Source organism: Eubalaena glacialis, chromosome 2, assembly GCF_028564815.1.
Source record: "Eubalaena glacialis isolate mEubGla1 chromosome 2, mEubGla1.1.hap2.+ XY, whole genome shotgun sequence".
NCBI lineage: Eukaryota > Metazoa > Chordata > Mammalia > Artiodactyla > Balaenidae > Eubalaena > Eubalaena glacialis.
In genome coordinates, this window is record NC_083717.1 from 34,215,942 (window position 1) to 34,234,990 (window position 19,049).

At 46.8% G+C, this 19,049-nt stretch overlaps 1 protein-coding gene across 6 annotated transcripts in view; it reads left to right on the top strand.

Moving 5' to 3' along the window:
• Window positions 1-19,049, top strand: part of ARNT2 (aryl hydrocarbon receptor nuclear translocator 2) — a 198,052-nt gene that overhangs the window by 143,483 nt on the left and 35,520 nt on the right. For all 6 annotated transcript variants that reach the window (XM_061179804.1, XM_061179805.1, XM_061179803.1 and 3 more), the window contains 4 exons: window positions 4,240-4,316; window positions 6,469-6,603; window positions 8,918-8,992; window positions 16,160-16,311. In XM_061179804.1, coding sequence (XP_061035787.1) covers window positions 4,240-4,316; window positions 6,469-6,603; window positions 8,918-8,992; window positions 16,160-16,311 — 439 coding nt within the window. The remainder of the gene's footprint in view (window positions 1-4,239; window positions 4,317-6,468; window positions 6,604-8,917; window positions 8,993-16,159; window positions 16,312-19,049) is intronic.

Here is a 19,049-nt window from a genome sequence, read left to right on the forward strand (position 1 = left end):
GGACTGAGAGTCCTGCATCAGGAAGACAAGCCCCCAGACATCTGGCATTGAAGACCAGCAAGGCTTGCATACATATATGTAATGGTGTTGGGAAAATGGACAGCACATGCAAAAGAATCGAACTGGACTACTTTCTCACACCATACCAAAAAAAAATCAAGATGGATTAAAGACTTAAATGTAAGACCTGAACCCATAAAACTCTGTGAACTAAATATACTATGCTCTTTGACATCCATCTTAGCAATATTTTTTTGGATATGTCACCTTAGGCTAGGGAAACAAAAGCAAAAATAAACAAATGGGACTACATCAAACTAAAAAGCTTTTGCACAGAGAAGGAAACTAGCATTAAAATGAAAAGGCAGTCTACTGAATGGGAGAAGATATTTGCAAATGATTTATCTGATAAGGGGTTAATATCTAAAATATACAAAGAACTCATACAACTCAGCATCAAAAAAACAAACAACCCAATTAAAAAATGGGCAGAGGATCTGAATAGACATTTTTCTAAAGAAGACTACAGATGGCCAACAGACACATGAAAAGATGCTCAACCTCACTAATCATCAGGGAAATGCAAATCAAAACCACAATGAGATAATCACCTCACACCTGTCAGAATAGCTATTAGCAAAAAGACAGCAAATAATAAGTGTTGGCAAGGATGTGGAGAAGAGAACCCTCATGCACTGCTAGTGGTAATGTAAATTCGTGCAGCCACTGTGGAAACAAAATGGAGGTTCCTCAACAAATTAAATATAGAACTACCATCTGATTCAGCAGTTCTACTTCTGGGCATTTTTCCAAAGAAAACAAAAATACTAATTCAGAAAGATATATGCACCCTTATGTTCATTGCAGCATTATTCACAGTGGCCAAGATATGAAAGCAACCTAAGTGTCCATTGATAGATGACTGGATAAAAAAGATGTGGTATATATACACAACTAAATATTACTCAGCCATAAAAAAAAAAAAAATGAAATCTTGCCATTTGTGACAGCCTGGTTGGACCTAGAGCGTATTATATTGATACTAAGTGAAATAAGTCAGGCAGAAAAAGACAAATACCATATGATTTCACTTATATGTGGAATCCAAAAAACAAGACAGAAAATAAACAAGATAAAACAGAAACAGACTTATAGATACAGAGGATAAACGAATGCCAGAGGGGAGGGTGTTGGGGGAGAGTGAAATAGGTGAAGAGAATTAAGAGGTACAAACTTCCAGTTATCAAATAAATAAGTAACAGGGATGTAACATACAGCATAGGAAATGTAACAACTTTTAAGGTGACAGATGGTAACTAGACTTATTGTGGTGATCATTTTATAAAAATATCAAGTCACTGTGTTGTACGCCTGAAACTAATATGTCAATTACACTTAAATTTTTTTAAAAATGTAAGTACTTAGGAATTTTCATAAGTATACAAAGTACAAGTATATATGAGGAAATTTTTAATACAGTTCTGGAAGACACAAAAGCAGGCGTACAAATGGAAAACATCCCCTGTTCTTGAGTAGGACAATTCAACCTTATAAAGATGTCAGTTCTCCTGAAGTTGATTTATAAATTTAATGCAGTCCTAATAAAAATAACAGCAAGCTATTTATGGAGTTAAATAAGTTGATACTAAGTTCATGTGAAAAAATAAACGTCCAAGAATAGACAAGAAAACAATGAAAAAGAAAAACTACAAGGGAGGAATAGCCCTGCCAGATACTAAAACATACAATAAATCCTCTGTAATTAAAATCGTGTGGTACTAATGCTTGATGCACAATTGGCCTCTGGAATAGAAGAGAAAGCCCAGTATTAGACCCAAATACATACTAGAATTTATAGTATGATAAAGGTGGCATCACAAATCACTGCATTTTTAATAAATGTTAGTGGGACAACTGGATAGCCATTTAGAAAAAGATAAAATTAAATCCAGTATATCTCACACCCCTACACAAGAATAGCTCCAAATGGATTAGGGATCTAAATGTAAAAAAGGAAACCATAAAATATCAGAGGAAAACATGGCTGACTTTCTCTTTAACCTTGATGTAGGAAATGGCTTTCTAATTATGACTCAAATACTAGAGGTAATAGATTGATAAATTTGACTACATAAAAATTATAAATTTTTTCAATCATCGTAAGGGAAGTCAAAAGACAAAGGGCCACCCGGGAGAACATATTCACAACATATACCACAAAGGCTCAATATGCCTGATATACGAAGAACTCCTGAAAATTGAGGGGCAAAGGATCAAAATCCCAATAGAAAAATGGGGAAGGGACTTCCCTGGTGGCGCAGTGGTTAAGAATCCGCCTGCCAATGCAGGGGACACGGGTTTGAGCCCTGGTCCAGGAAGATCCCACGTGCTGCAGAGCAACTCAGCCCGTGCGCCACAACTACTGAGCCCACGTGCCACACTGAAGCACGTGCGCCTAGAGCCCGTGCTCTGCACCAAGAGAAGCCAGCGCAATGAGAAACCTGCACACCTCAACGAAGAGTAGCCCCTGCTCACCACAACTAGAGAAAGCCCAGGTGCAGCAACGAAGACCCAACGCAGCAAAAAATAAAATATATAAATTAAAAAAAAAAAAGAAAACCTTTAAAAAAAATGGGGAAGATACACAAACAGACAATTCACTAAAAGATAAGATACAAAAATGATCCTCAAACATATGAAATGATGTGCAGACTCACTCATAATTAGACAAATGCAAATTAAGACAGCACTGAAATACCATTTCTAACCTATCCAACTGACCAAAATTAAATCATATGACAACATATTCTGTTGGCCAAGACTGGGGAAAAAGGCCTCTCATACCTTGTTGGTGGGAATGCACATTGGTACACTCCTTCTGGAGGGGAATTTGGCAACACCTAACAAAACTACATACATGTACACTTACCTTGTAACCTAGAAATCCCACTTCTAGGGTAGGTGTATCTTCTGGGTGTATCCAGACCTCCAATTCTTAAGAAAATGTGTGTGCACAAGATTATTCTTTTCAGCCTTGTTTGTAGTTACAAAGTATTGGAAACACCTCAATGTTCATACATAAGAGAGTGGTAGTATTCAACCTTGGTTACTCTACATAATGCAGCAATATGCAATTCTGAAAAAAGAATAAAGAAGAGCTCTATGAATAATTATGGAGTGACTTTCAGGACATACTGTGAAGTGAAATAAACAAAGCCCAAAAGAGCATCTACAGTGCACTGCCCTTCATAGGAGAAGAGGAGACAGATGCTCATTTGTGCAAAAGAAATACAGCAAAGGATAAAGCAGAAACCTAAGGGGCTGGTTACTTCCGGTGGGTGGCGGGCGGGGGAGGCAGAGGAGAGTGTGAAGAGGGTGGTGGGGATGAGGAGGGAGTGACATTTCTCTGGCCCTTACAGCGAGAGTCGTGTTAACACTCCCTCCACAGTCTGTCGTGATGGTCTGTCACTGTGCTTGTGTGATTCTATCACTGTGAACCTTCGGCCTGACCTAGTGCGAGAATACTTATGTTAAGTGTTATGCAGTATAAAAGGGAATTTTCTGTTTAACAGCTCTTGTCTAGGAGATATCAGAGCAGAATGCTTGTTTCACTCCAACAGTTCTAACCAACAACAATGAGGATTGTTTTAACCAATTCCTTCCTATCCAGGGCACTGGTTTTCAGCGCTTAATCATCCTTCCCATCACCAGTTTCTCCTTTCTATCCCTTGAAAACCCTGACTTTACAGCAGAAGGGTGAACACTGGTTATGTTCTCTTGCCTGGCAAGTTAGCCATTTTGGTTTTGGTGAGTTTTATTTTTTGTTTTTTGTTTTTGTTTATGATTCTGCCTCTGATGGTCTTTGATTTTTGGCAACAGATAAGTGAAATATTTATGTAATTTGAAGTGCCCATATACACTTCTTATCGAAATTTCTCTTATAACCAAGTGTTTTAGCCAAGTTTTGCAAATGAATAATTTGTTTCATCTTCCTTAAATTCCTCTGCATCATCCACAGATGCAGATGATAATGGACCATGAAATTATCAAAAGACATCAGGCAGAGAGAGGAGCAGGAAATGAGCGAGGGATGGTTAATTCATTGGCTAGCTTCCCAGACCCTGCAGGGTCAACAGTGGATCTGTATCTTTGATTGTGTAAATAAAATCATGGACACTTTTACCCCTTTTCGATTCGTCTTGGACATGTCGTTGATGACTCTGGCATTTCTCATTTCAGGAATGACTATACCTGAAGAAGATGCCGACGTGGGACAAAGCAGTAAATATTGCCTTGTGGCAATTGGAAGACTCCAGGTAAGAAAAAGCTCACAGCCTTTTTGATCTCCAGGGAAGGCTTATTATCGCGAAGAGCAAGAGCCTGTAGGTTTGGATGCCTTTTTCGACCTCCTGTGTCCTCAGTATTGTTGGGTTCTGTGTCTCACTCTGGGGGAGAAGGATGAGGCTGAATCTGGGAGAAGAAGGGGGGCAGGGCCTGTGAGCTGTGAGTAGCAGAAGCAAGCTGTCCTTGCTGCGCTGAGGGCCTGAGTCAGTCCGTCCCCGCGTGTGGGCCAGTTACTGCAAAGTGGAGCTCTGCTCACATCACACCCGGGTTTTTAAAATATTTTTTATTGAAGTATAGTTGATGTACAATATCGTGTTGGTTTCAGGTGTACAGCAGAGTGATTCAGATATATAGAGAAAGATAAATAGAAATATAGATAGATAAACAGATAGATGGACAGATACATAGATACATAGACACATAGATACATAGATTGACACATAGGCGCATAGATAGATATTGGGTTGGCCAAAACGTTCGTTCAGGTTTTTCGGAAAAACCCGAACGAACGTTTTGGCCAACCTGTTGCATAGACAGAGATATCTTTTTCAGATTCTTTTCCATTATAGGTTATGACAAGATACTGAATATAGTTCCGGGTGCTACACAGTAGGACCTTGTTGTTTCACACCCCTGTTTAATCCCCTTGAATGTTGCCCCATGGTCTGCAGGATAAAGCACTCACTCATCTTACGACCCCACCTCCTCCCTCCCCTCTCTCATGCCCTGTTCCCAAACCACAGCATGCCCTTTCCACAAGCCCACTGTGCACTTCCCCACCATTGCAGGTGTCCACAGGCTGTTCCTTCTGCCTGGTATTTCCTTGTTTCCCTTCTTCTCCTTTCACAACTCCTTCTCCTCTTGTTTACTTCCTATTTCCTCATCCTTCAAGATCCAGTGAAATGACTCCTTTATCTGCTTAGTCAAAATGAATCATCCCCTCCTCCCTACACGCCTGGCGTTGGGTTTATACGTCAGTTATGATTCTTCACTGTCTGTTTTTGTACAGTTAGTTGAGGGCAGTCCCCTTCCTTGCAAGCTCTTCAAGGGCAAAAAATGTGTCTTTTTAATCTTTTGAGAATTAGATATGCTGAGTAATGTATATAAAGTCCACTGGCTTCATGCCTGGCACACACAGTAGCCACTCAGTCTTTCTCCTTGTGGCATCGAGCACCTTCTCCATACTGGTGAAGGGGCCATGATAGATGTAGTTCAGGGGACACTGACCTTTCACATCCCTGGTTTCCTAGGTCTTACCATTTTCAGACAGGTGAATAAGCTATTCCATTCACATGTGATAAGCATTGGTTATTCCTTGCAAATGGGGAAGAAAGAATACTTGGGTAAATTCAGTTCACAAATATAGACTTTCCAAATATTTTGACCAGTTCCTTAGACTCATTTCCCATCCTTAGTAACGGGAAGGTGGGGGAAGGGAAGGGTATTAACATTTCTGAGCACCAGCTGTGTGCCAGGTGTTGTGCCAGGGTTTGACGTGCAGTGTCTCTCTGAACCTCACAACCATCCTATGAGGTTACAGCTTCCTAATTCCCAGGGACTGATAAGGAAACTGGGGCTCAGAAATGTAAAGAAAGTGGTCCATTCTTCGGGTTAGTCCAGGGTGTGGCCAAGGCAGTTTGAAACATTTTAGACTCATTGTACTCATGACCTGGAGGGATCTGTGAAATTAAATCCACATGGGGGACTTCCCTGGTGGCGCAGTGGTTAAGAATCTGCCTGCCAATGCAGGGGACACGGGTTCGAGCCCTGGTCCGGGAAGATCCCACATGCTGCGGAGCAACTAAGCCCACGCGCCACAACTACTGAACCTGCGCTCTAGAGCCCGCGAGCCACAACTGTTGAGCCCACATGCCACAACTACTGAAGCCCACGTGCCTAGAGCCCGTGCTCCACAATAAGAGAAGCCACTGCAATAAGCCTGCGCACCGCAACGAAGAGTAGCCCTGGCTCACCGCAACTAGAGAGCCTGCGCGTGGCAACGAAAACCCAACGCAGCCAAAAATAAACAAATAAATTAATTAATTTTTTTAAAAATCCACATGGATTGTTCCCATTCTCTAACTCAGTCTCCATCACCACCTCCCTGTGGATTTCTCCATCCAGGTGACCAGCTCTCCTGTGTGCATGGACATGAGCGGGATGTCGGTGCCAACGGAATTCTTATCCCGTCATAACTCTGACGGGATCATCACATTTGTGGACCCAAGATGCATCAGTGTGATTGGCTACCAACCCCAGGTAGGTGGTTTTGAGCTCATGGCAGTCAGCTAGAGATTTAGTTTTACTTAAAATGCACCTACTTCATTTGTTTGAGATATTGTACATCACAATATAGGGAAACACAGGATAAAAATCCATCTCCCTACCTGGGTACAGTAATGTCCTTCCAAAGCAAAAAAAACATTGTATGCCACTTCACTGCTTAAAATTAACTCTCCATTTATTGTCCTAACCATTTCATTTAATCTAGCTGATTTTTCTCAAACTAGAGTTAAAATGCTCTATGAAAAAGAGTCTCTCTGATCAATTAAGTTTGATTAACACCAAATGGGAAATCTCCTTAGAAACTTTAAAAGTATATTAGTGTGAAAGACACTGAAAAGTCTTAAAGATGTTCAGTTAATTTTGTCTAACTGCTTGTTTCTCAAATGTATTTGGAACCTCTTTTTACAGGGGGCACATTTTCAAGGCCTTTTTTTAAAAAAAGTCTGTGAGAAACACAGAAGTCATGAGAAACACCAAAAGGCAGGAGAGATTGTTCCAAATTAAGATAAACCAAAGAGATAAAATAATAATATGCAATGTAAGAGCCTTAATTGGGTCCTCAGCCTGAAGACTTATAAAGGACATTTGGGAGGAAATGTTAATATGTATGGAATAATGGGTGATTTTATCAAATAATTATTGATTTTTTTTTAGGCATAATATGGTATATTATGGATTTGTGAGATGGTGTCATTTTTATGAGGTACATATTTCAGGGAGAAGTGTCATGATTTCTAATTATTTTCAAATGATTCAACAAAAAATTTTTAAATATATGTGTATATGAAAGATATTTCATTTCTATATATTTTATGTTTCACTGATATATTTATGTTTACATATATATGAAAGAAAGAGAAAATTGCAAATGTGGCAAAATATTGACAGTTGATGAATCAAGCTAAACGACACACAGGTGTTTATTATACCACCCTTTCAACTTTTCTGTAGATTTAAATTTTCAAAATAAAAAGCATTTGAACAAAAAAGAAAGAAAAAAAAGGAACAAAGTTTGGCATATGTTGATATGGGTATTTTAATTATATATATATATTTTTATAAATTTGTTTATTTTATTTATTTTATTTTTGGCTGCGTTGGGTCTTTGTTGCTGCATGCGGGCTTTCTCTAGTTGCGGCGAGTGGGGGCTACTCTTTGTTGCAGTGCGTGGGCTTATTGCGGTGGCTTCTCTTGTTGCAGAGCACAGGCTCTAGGCACGTGGGCTTCAGTAGTTGTGGCACACAGGCTCAGTCGTTATGGCTCACGGGCTTAGTTGCTCCGTGGCATGTGGGATCTTCCTGGACCGGGGCTCAAACCCGTGTCCCCTGCATTGGCAGGCGGATTCTTAACCAGTGAGCCACCAGGGAAGCCCACATATATATTTTAGAACAGACCAAATTCAAATATTGGAACCATTCATATAATTCTATATCTCTAGGTTGATGCAAACTTCAGATTTTGGATTGGAATGATGGGGAAAATTAATCTGTTTCCAAAATCACCATAACCTCTGATGGCCCTCTGTTTCCAGCCAGATCCATTTATCCACCGGCACCTTCCATGGGCATCTAGACGCTTTTTGGCACACAAATAAGACTTCCTTTCCACTGTCAGTGTCAGCTCCCACTGAGGCCATTTGCTGATTTGGGTTCTGATCGATGACTTAGTTTAAATCCTTTGCCATTTAAGGCACTTCCAACTGGACCACTTTCCTACAACGCATTTGCCTTTTGACGGTTTATCTTTTTATAGTTGGTTTCATTGCAAAACACTTTTGTTTGGGGTTAATGCTGGGTCCTTTGAATAAAACATAGAGGAGCAAAGGTAGGTAGTAAACAGGCTTTTAGCAAGTACAGTTATTTTATGATAACAGCATTTCTCCAGGCACGAGAGAGCTGCAGTTTCCCCATTTAAACAATTCCAGTTTTCATAGGCAACACATCTGTCCTCATGCTATCATTTGCGTTCTTTTTGTTTATTAAAATATGTTTATTACAGTTTGCCTGTGCAGTTTGCCTCTCCAAGGCAAACAAAAATAAAATTGCATTTTGAAGCTGCTGCTCTAATGCCTTAGCAAAATTAGAACATGCCGAAAGGACTGAGGATAGCGTCCCAGACGCCAGCTCCATGATTGCTCAAAGAGAAAATTTGCATCCACTTTTTTCCGCTAATGATGGTGTGAGCTAAAGGGTTGAAGGGGGTGTATGTGAACGCTCTTGTCTAACAGTGAGATATAAAAAAATGAAACATGGGATTGGAGATTATTAAAGCTTGTCTCTTTATTTAGGATCTTCTAGGAAAGGACATTTTGGAATTCTGCCACTCTGAGGATCAGAGCCATCTGCGGGAGAGCTTTCAGCAGGTACCCCCAGTGCTCATTTACAGCTGATGTAGAAGCCGGGTGCACACGGATGTAGTCCTTCGATGTGCCAGGCAAGCCAGCAGGGTCCCACCGAAGGCATCAGTCAGGGCCCCTGCCATGAAGGAGCTCGCACTCCAGCGGGGACGGCAGACCATCAGGAAGGAATTTCTGTTCATGGGAGAAGAGCAGAGGAGGGGGAGGTTGGCAGTGTGGGGAAGAGGCCGGAACAGTCTCCGAGGGGAGGTGACAATTGGGATGGGTCTTAAAAGGTGAGCAGAGAAGAAATGACATTCTAGACGGAGGGGCCAGCACCTGAGATGCAAAAGAGCATGGCCTTTTGGGAGAGTTATGAGTAGTTCCTCACGGCTGGAGTGACACTGGCCGGCTTGTGGGGAGGAGGTGGGCAGTGGTCAAAGTTGAGCCCAGTGAGGCCAAATTCTGAAGGGCCTCATGTGCCATTGCGAGGCACTTAAATTCTCTCCTGAGTCATTTAAGTGCGGATTCCCTTGAGGATTTGAAGTGGAGCAATGTTTTTGAGAAACGATTTTGGCAGCCCAGGTATGCAGAAGAGACAAGGGTACGAAATAACTGGAACAAAAGACAAATTGGGAGCCTGCTTCAGTTGCCCAGGTGAGAGGTGGTGAGACCTGAAATGGGGTAGGAGCAGCAGAGGAGACGATTGTGGGGTTAGTGATGCTTTGGATAGAGACAGTGAAGGAGAGAGAAGGATTGAGGATGACCGTGAGGGTCTGAGAGGAAGGCCACACTACTGACTGCATCCCGAGCATCATTATGATCAGCTACTGTTTATTGAGCACCTACTATGTGCCAGGCGCTATGGAAATCCCTTTCGCGCACACTGCTTTCCTGAACCTTCACGACAGTCACAGGAGATGGGCGTTATTATCTTCATGCTATAGGTGAGTCAAGTGAAGCTCAGTGAAGGAAGAGCACCTTAGGGTCACGTGGGCAGTCAGTGAGAGAACCAGGCTTCTCACTGAGGACCTGCCACCTCCTGAGCCCGGGTCCACCTGGGAGGAGAGAGAGAGAGCCAGTTTCTCAAAGGGCTCCGGCGACTCACTTCAGCCCCCGCAAAGAAAAGGACGGGCAATGTTACAGCAGAGGGGCCTTTAAATGGCTTTTTAAGAGGGAATAATAGTTCGTCATTCATCTGAGAGAATAAGTCCTTGACATTCTGCTTTACAAGTGTTTCAGAATGAGGGCCTCTGACAGCCGAGCTCTCCTATTAAAGGCCTGGATATGTCTGCACAAATAGACCTAGTGCTCCAATTACCCGCCGCCTGTGCACGCAGATCGCGTAACCCCTCCTGCGCCCTGCGCGCTCCGCTCTGTTCTTCCCAAACATCACCAGCTCCTGGTTTTCTTTCCACCTGTCAGACTGCTTTGTCGTCCCTCTCCTGCCTGCGTCTCCAAGCCATGATGCCCTAGGGCTCCGTTACTGACCTTCTCCCCTTCTCTCTAATATCCCCCAGGCGATTTTTTTTTTTCATTAAAAAAAATGTTACTGGAGTATAGTTGATTTATAATGTTGTGTTAGTTTCAGGTGTACAGCAAAGTGATTCAGTTATACGTATACATGTATCCATTCTTTTTCAGATTCTTTTCCTATATAGGTTATTACAGAATACTGAGTAGAGTTCCCTGTGCTATATAGTAAGTAGGTTCTTATTGGTTATCTATTTTATATACAGTAGTGTGCGTATGTTAATCCCAAGCTCCTAATTTATCCCTCCCCCCCAACGTTTCCCCTTTAGTCACCATAAGTTTGTTTTCAAAATCTGTGAGTCTGTTTCTGTTTTGTAAATAGGACAGATACCATATGATATCACTCATCGGTGGAATCTAATTTTTTTCAATGATATAAATGAACTTATTTACAAAACAGAAACAGACTCCCCCAGGCGATTTTATCCACTGGATGACTTCAGTCCAGACCATCGCCTGCGGATATACAGGCACCTACCCCACCCTTGCACTCGAATGCCCATTAACCTTCAAACATAGAATGCTCGATTCTCTTCTCACAGCCCACAATCTCCCTTGCACCACTGTCTTTCTGGTTGCAAAGGCCAGAAACCAAGAAACAGTCTTCACTCCTCCCTTGATCTCCCTCCACACAGCCCATCGAGTTCTCCTGTTACACCTCAAGAGATACCCGTAACCCGCCCCCTTCTCCCTCTCTTCGCTCCTACTGACCTTGCCTAGGCCACCGGTCTGTATCTCTCATTTTGACTTTTGCAACAGCTTCCTGGCTGGTCTCCCTGCTTTTACTCTTGTCCCAGGCCAAACCATTCTGAAAACGTAAGTTAGATTTTGCCACATCTTTACCTAAAAAGTGCCGATGGCTTTCCCGTGCACCTAGAAGCAGGTCCAAGCCCCTTACTCACCACGGCTGCAGGAACCTCGCCCTGCGTGTCTCATCCGCATGTGTTCACTACACATGGGCCACCCTGGCCTTCTTTTGGTTCCTTGAACATTATGCTTTCTCCCACCTCAGGGCCTTTGCACGTGTCTCCTCTGACCCTCACTCTTCACGTGACTGACACCTCTTATCTTTTAGGTTTTAACTCCTGTCACCTCAGAGACCCCATCAGTGACTACCCTAGCTGAGAAAGATCCCCTAACCACCTTCTCAGTCCCTCGTTTTTCCTCCACAGCAACTATTCCAGTTTTCAATTGTTTTCTTTGTCCATTGATATCCTTTTTTTTTTTTTTTTCTGTCTCCTTTACTAAAACATAAGCTTCCTGTGGGCACGCTCCACATCTGTGCTTTTCACCATCATCTCCACCACTGGCTATGGCGTTTGCATGTGGATGCTCTTAATAAAGTAGTCTAAATGGATCATCATCCACAGCAGGTGACTTTCAGTTTGGAAAAAATGTGAAATCAGAATGGTTAAACATTCAACAAACACTGCTATAGTATATCTCTTATGCCATCTTTGCTAAATATGTGGAAATTATTATAAACTGCGTGGTCTAGCGTCATCCTCTTTGGACTGGGTTGGCTTCATTTTCATATGGAAATGAAGCTCTAACAGTGATGGGACCCCCCCCCATCACTGTTGGTAACCAGCCAGACCCTTTGTCATACATTATCCTGTATGATCCTCAATCCTTCACAGTATATTATCATCCCCACGTTTTTGCAGTGGAAACCAGGGCTCAGAGAGGTTCAGTCACCTGCCCCGAGTCACACAGCAAGGCAATAACAGAGCTAGGGCTGGAGCCTGCCTCCTTCCAAAGCATCCATCCCCATCACCAAAGCCCCACACCAGCCTCACCATCTGACAGCACCCCTGAGATTTTAAAAGAAAAAGAAGGAATTTAACATCGATCCCACCTTGGTATCTGGCTTAAGTAACCCTCGCTCTGAGAGCAGCCACCTCATTCCTCAGGCAGGAGGCAAAGCCAAAGCAGCCACGCCCGAGAGCCGGCAGCCAGGGCAGGTCACAGGGCTCAGCGGGCAGCAGGCAGCAGCCACAAGGACATCCTGCAGAGCGCCAGGCCTAGGCCCCTCGCTTGTGTTCTTTGGGTTCTAGCCACCGGTGGTCGGGGTGAGGGACAGATGTTGATAAAGGGAAGTGGCTTGTTTTTGCAAAAGCACGGAGGAGACTATGTCAGTTCGGAGTCAGCCCTTGAACTCTGGATTTAAACAAAAGTATCTGAATGGCCCTGACGTGAGACCTTAGAGTGGGATCGAGTTTGTGAGGAATTTTGAGGTTGGTTTGTGAGGTTGGTTGGGAATCCTGAGTTCGCTCTGGGGTCTGCTCTTGGATTCCCTCTATGGATCCCAGTTGACCTAGAAGTCAGATGAAAGAGTGGAACCCAGTGAGATTTGAGACAGGTTCCTTCTTCTCTCTGCTCAGATGCCTTCAATGGTGACGGTGGTAGTAGTGGTGGTGGTGATGAGTAAAGCTGTTTTCAGGAAGAGCTGGGCGAGGCTGGGTTTATGCCTGGCCTTTGTGATCTAGGACACTAGCATCGCACCTGAATAAGGCGCAGTTGAACGTACCAGCCTGGTCTCCAGGCCTGGTCTGTGATACCCACACTGCCTTAACATGCCTAGTCCCATCCCCCATCGCACCTCAGGTCTCCCCGCCCCCAAACATCTGGTCACGCTGCGCCTTCTGCCAGGAGAGCCCTCCCCAGAAGGCGCAGCGTGTTCACTTGCCAACATTTTACCCAAACCCATCTCCCTCCAAGAACTCTTTCTGGATCCTGAGAAAGGCCGTCTCCTCGACATGCTGGTAACCCGTGGCACCTGATCTTGATCTCAGGTGGCCTCGGCCTGCAGCAGCTTGAAGCAGGGCTTCCGATTCCCGGCCAGAGATTGAGGTCAGGTCGCGGCAGTGAGAGCACCAGATCCTAGCCACTAGACCGGTGGCCAGTGACAAGGCCCTGGCCCTTCAACTTTGCAGAAAAGAATCCCACAAAGGCAGAAAGTAGTGAAACAAGTAAAATGTTCATTAGGAGGAAAAAGAGTACGTGTGGATAGACACACGGACGGGCTCAGAGAGAGAGTCACTTATATGGGGCATTTCTTCCCGTTTCCTTTGTCCAGTCATCTTGCTTTGCCTGGTTCTGAGTCCGTATTTGATTTATCTCAGGGTCCTCCCATGTGTACGCGCATCTCTTAGCCAAGGTGGATTCTAGTGAAGAGGCCTACGGGTAGGTCGACATCACCTACTACGGGTGGCTCCCCTTTCCTTTTTGACCTCCAAGGAGCCTTTCTGCACGTGTGTAGTCAGGAAGGTTTCCTTGACTTCGAGAATGAGGAATATGTGGTCTTTTTATCTCTTATCTGGGCAGGGCCCAGCTCTTCTCTGCTCCTGCTATTTTGGAGTCTCTGTCCACAGCGGGGAAACGCCAGCTGCCCAGCCTGGGGCCCATCTATCTCCTGCCTCAATCTTACGTTTCTGTAGTGGTATTTGCTCTCTCTGAGTTACAGTTACCCATGCATCTGCCCTGCCTGTGCTAGGTGAGAAGCTCTTTGGGGACAAGTGTTCTGTCTCAGCTACAGCGATTCAAGAAAAGACAAGGGGCACAGGGTCAGGTAGACCTGGGATCCCATCCTGTCTCTGCCCCTCCTCAGTCATAAGGCTTTGGGAGGATAGTTAACTCCTTTGAGGCTCAGTTTCCAGTTACACAAAATACTGCTGTGAGGACTGCGTGAGGTAACATGCACAAGATGCTTGTACGTCAGCCCCGAGGCGGGTGCAGGGCTGCGCTCCCTCCCTCAGCTCTTTAGCCACAGCTCCAAGGGCTGAGCTTGCACACAGGCCGTGCCTTGGGAGTGTTTGTTACATGGAGTTAAAAAATTTCACACCATCTCAGGCATCCTGGTTAGAGGAAACATGAAAAGTCTCCGTCCGCGAACTTCAGAGTGTGGAAGACGTGGTCTCACGACGGGGGCGTTGCCTGTGTCCCGTGTGCTTTGTGCAGACTCAGAGGAGTCCCCCAGAGGACCCCTCAGAATATCGACCTGAGGGGCACGTGGGCTTGACTTCTGGCCAGCTTCCTGTTGGGGCTGCAGGCCGGCTAGCAGGCACCCCCGAGCGCCCGGCCTGGCCTCGCCCCACGGCTTTGCTTCCTCACGTGAAGTGTCAGGAAGGGTCTCCCCTCCTTGCGCTTTTGGTCTGGTTTCTCTATCACGTGGAATTTCCCACCAGGGAGCCCAGCACCCTCAGGTTTCATCTCATCCTGCTCCCCAGGGGTGGTGCAGAAAGAGGATGGTCGCCCCGGCTGCATCAGCCCATGGCACGGGGCCAAAGATGCATCAGGTCGGCTCAGGAAATGTGCTTAAGGTGCCTGCTCTGTGCCAGGCCCTGGGCTGAGGGTGGGGGAGACTCGGTGACCGAGGGGTCCCTGCCCCCAGACTGGCTACTGACGTCCAACCTGGCATAAAGCACAAGTGCCTCGCCGACCCCTAGGACCAGGTCCCCATTCTCATCTCTGGTCACACTATGGTCCGCAGTCGGGCCGGCCGGCTGCCCAGCGCGTGGGGCCTTCTCGTCCTGAAGGCCAGGAGGGGGCGCTCCTGTCTGCCTTGCTTTGTCCTGGGTGCATGAGCACAGCCAGGCCCAGACGCACCAGCCATCTGTGTCCTTTCTCCTCACGTTCCTGCTTCAGCCGAGAACTGCCCCTGAGAACTGCCGCCTTCCGCACCTGCGCCCGCCCGCCTCCGCATCTCCGGGTTTCTGTGTGTGATAGATCGTGTGTGTCTGCACAGAGCAGGAAAGCCAGCCGTGTGTCTGCTGAAACACACTTGTGGTTTGGAAGCAAGATCTTGGTTCCTGTCCCAGCTTTTCCACCAAAGTTGTCCGATCTTGGGCAACTTATTTTATTTCGGTGACACTCAGCATTATCCTCTGTAAATAGTAAAGCCCACCTCACCTAGTTCTTGTGAGGGTTTACATTTGGAAGTATTTTGGAAACCATATTGCAACATAAAAGTAATCGTAGAGGGACTTCCCTGGCCGTCCAGTGGTTAAGACTCCATGCTTCCACTGCAGGGAGCACGGGTTCGATCCCTGGTCAGGGAACTAAGATCCTTCATGCCACACAACACAGCCAAAAAAAAAGAAGAAGAAGAGTAATAATAGATACATGCATACAAATAGATAATGCATAGAAATTAGTTATTTTGTTTTATCTCTCCCAGAGAGTATATTTAATCCAATCTACAATGTTAAACAGTTTAAGAATTTCTTAATGAGAGGTATGAATAAATAAACCCATGAATACAATGTCACGACATAGCTGAGTGTGAGAGCCTTACTTCATGGGAGCACTGGCACCAAACTCAGAGCGCCCTAGCAGCCAAGGCGAAAAGGGAAACCCTCCAGCTTGTAGAGTTTTCATGATCTGATTTGTAAATGCTGAAACGTTCTGATATCAAATGGGCATTGACTAGTTGGTTTCTCACACGGTGGCGACAGAACAACCTAAATGCAGTGCCCTGCCTCACGGGGGAAGTGGACAGAGGGCTCCCGTCAGGTGACTGCTCTCTCCCACCCCCACCCTCCCTCCGTGCCTGTCTTTGGCTTCGATGCTCCTGTCCTGAGCTCCCGCTGGCTGCCTCCCCCTCCTCTGTCTGGCACCATCCTTCCTCCTGCTGACTTCCTTCTCCAAATGTTTGCTCAGGTGGTGAAGCTGAAAGGCCAAGTGCTGTCGGTCATGTATCGATTCCGCACCAAGAACCGGGAGTGGGTGTTAATCCGCACCAGCAGCTTCACCTTCCAGAACCCCTATTCTGATGAGATCGAGTACATCATCTGCACCAACACCAATGTCAAGTACGTACCTTCCCCTCCCGGGACCCCCTTCTCAATTCCCTCCTGAGGTGTGAGACCCCAGCGCTGAGTGATGACCCCCATGGCCCTCCCTCTCCGTCAGCACAGTCGGTTCGAGGTGCTCTGGTTTCCCATGCTGTTTTCGCTGCAGAGCCCAGCAGGGCAGAGCTGGGGGCTTCCTCCTGCCTCCGCGGTGTGCCTGCTGCCTGGCCTGGTTTCGTGGTCCTGCTGAAGCCGGGGGCAGAAGAGTGAGACTGAGCCTCTTGGCAGCACTAGGGTGTCGGGGCAGGCGGCATGGGGGTGGGCGCCCCCGGGACACATGGTTTCTCTAATGCCTGATCACTGACGCAGTCCTCCCAAGATCTTCGCTGGCGTCACCACCGCTGTGTCCCACACATGTTAACACACAGACCCAAGCTCCGGTCTTGGCCCCCCCAACTTCCCAGCCGTGTGACCTTGACTGGTGTGTCCCCTCATTCCTCACGTGTGGAAGGGGTGATAACACCTCCCTTTCAGGTTCCCGTGAGGATTAGATGAGGTCCGGCTCCTAGATACAGGCGGGTCATGCCTCCTCTCTGGACTTCCTCTCGAGGAAATGGAAGTCCAGAGAACCAACAGGAACAAAGGCAAAATGATGTTCAGGTGTGCGGGAGCACATGGAAGCTGTGCCCAGTGTGTGGGAGGAATTGCAGCATTCAGGGGCATGAGATGAGCTGACTGGTGAAACTGTCACCGTGTCTCCCCGTACCGGTCAGTGCACTGCCGTCCTCCGCTTTCCCAGGTTCCACACTGAGTCCGTGGGGTCTGTTCCCACCCTGGCCACCTCCCCATCCTCATCTGCTAGCAGCCCCCCTGGGCACTGATGCCTCCGGGCACTCACCGTGACCTCCTGGCCTCCCTCAGGGCTCTCCGTTGTCATAGCCCAGCTCCCTGGGTTTGGGGGTTCCCATCTGGGTCCCACAAAGGAGCCTCCTTTCCAGGCAGCACCCTCAATGTCTCGGCTTTGGCCCTGCTCCTGGGCCACAAGGCACAGAGCTTGACAGGTGGATCCACACAAGATCCCTCAGAGGACAGGTGACCTGGGTTTCAATCCCAGCTCCCACCTGGGCAAGTCACCTGCTCTTTTGAAGCCTCACTTGCTCATCTGTAAAATGGGGAGAATAACAGAACCCCACCCCCACCCCACCTCGGATCCTGCGCGTAGACGGTGTGTGTGAATCACCCTGGCGGAGTAGCAGCCCTGGGCGGTGGGGTCTGCAGCAGTCAGTACCAATGCCCTGGAGGCGGCAGCAAGCCCTCTGCCACCTGCCACAGCTGCTCGGGTTTCTTGGCTTGTTCTCTACAGGCTGTCCCAGATCCGCTAAGTGCGCACTTTCTTCGAACTCTGCACACATCATGTCGCCTTCCAGCGAACAGAGAAGCCAGGGCCCTCCGCGTGAACCTCTCCTTGTTCATGTGGGGGTCTGTCTCCATCCCCTCCACTCCTGCTCTGCTGGCTTCTCCCTCCAGGGCCAAGCCCTCCATTTGCTTTCTAGCTCCCAGTACATCCTCTGTCTCCCGTGGCCCCTGGGTTCTCATCCAGGCCCGCCACAGCCTCCCTCCCAGGCCCTCACCGAGGCACATGGCTTCCTGATCTTGGAAAACCCCTGTCTTGCCAATCCTCCTTGCTTTCCTCCCAGCTGGCCCTGCCACCTGTCTGTACTGGAGCCCCCTCACCATGCATCTCTTCTTGACCCTTGAGAGCCTGGCTGTGGCACCCAGCTCTGCTAACTTGCTTTCCCAGCAGCCACCAGGGACCCCATCAATAACTTGTTCTCGCTGGTCATTCTTCCCAGACTGTCTGGCCAACTCCTCTTTTTGTCTTTTTCTTTTTTTATTTTAATATAAATTAATTTATATATTTATTTATTTTGGGCTGCATTGGGTCTTTGTTGCTGCACGTGGGCTTTCTCTAGTTGCGGCGAGCAGGGGCTGCTCTTTGTTGCGGTGCACGGGCTTCTCATTGCGGTGGCTTTTCTTGTTGCAGAGCGCGGGCTCTAGGCGCACGGGCTTCAGCAGTTGTGGCTCGCAGGCTCTAGAGCGCAGGCTCAGGAGTTGTGGCGCATGGGCTCAGTAGTTGTGGTTCGCGGGCTCTAGAGCGCAGGCTCAGGAGTTGTGGCGCATGGGCTCAGTAGTTGTGGTTCGCGGGCTCTAGAGCGCAGGCTCAGGAGTTGTGGCACATGGGCTCAGTAGTTGTGGCTCGTGGGCTCTAGAGTGCAGGCTCAGTAGTTGTGGCGCATGGGCTTCGTTGCTCTGTGGCATGTGGGATCTTCCCGTACCAGGGCTCGAACCCAACTCCCCTGAATTGGCAGGCAGATTCTTAACCACTGCGCCACCAGGGAAGTCCCGACTCCTCTTTCTTTACATCTTATCCCTTGGCTTACTTGATTCTGATTCTTCTTACACCTCCATATTCTAGTCAGGACTTTGCTGGTGGTGAGAATAACAGGAGTAAATATAGCTGTAGATCCAGGTATGCAAAAAGATAATGTTATTATGTTTTAATAACTGACTTTGTCTAGTCACTGCTTGGTAAACTCAGTCAAATGGAGGGGTTTTTGCTTCTCCCACTTCCCCCGACCTGGGCAGGAGAGGGAGCCGAGCGGCACCCGCTAGTGCCAGGCCTATGTCCCGCCCTGGCCTTGGGGAAAGTGGTGAATCTCAAGAAACAGGAGGAAGAGTCAGACGGGCAGGGCTCAGGA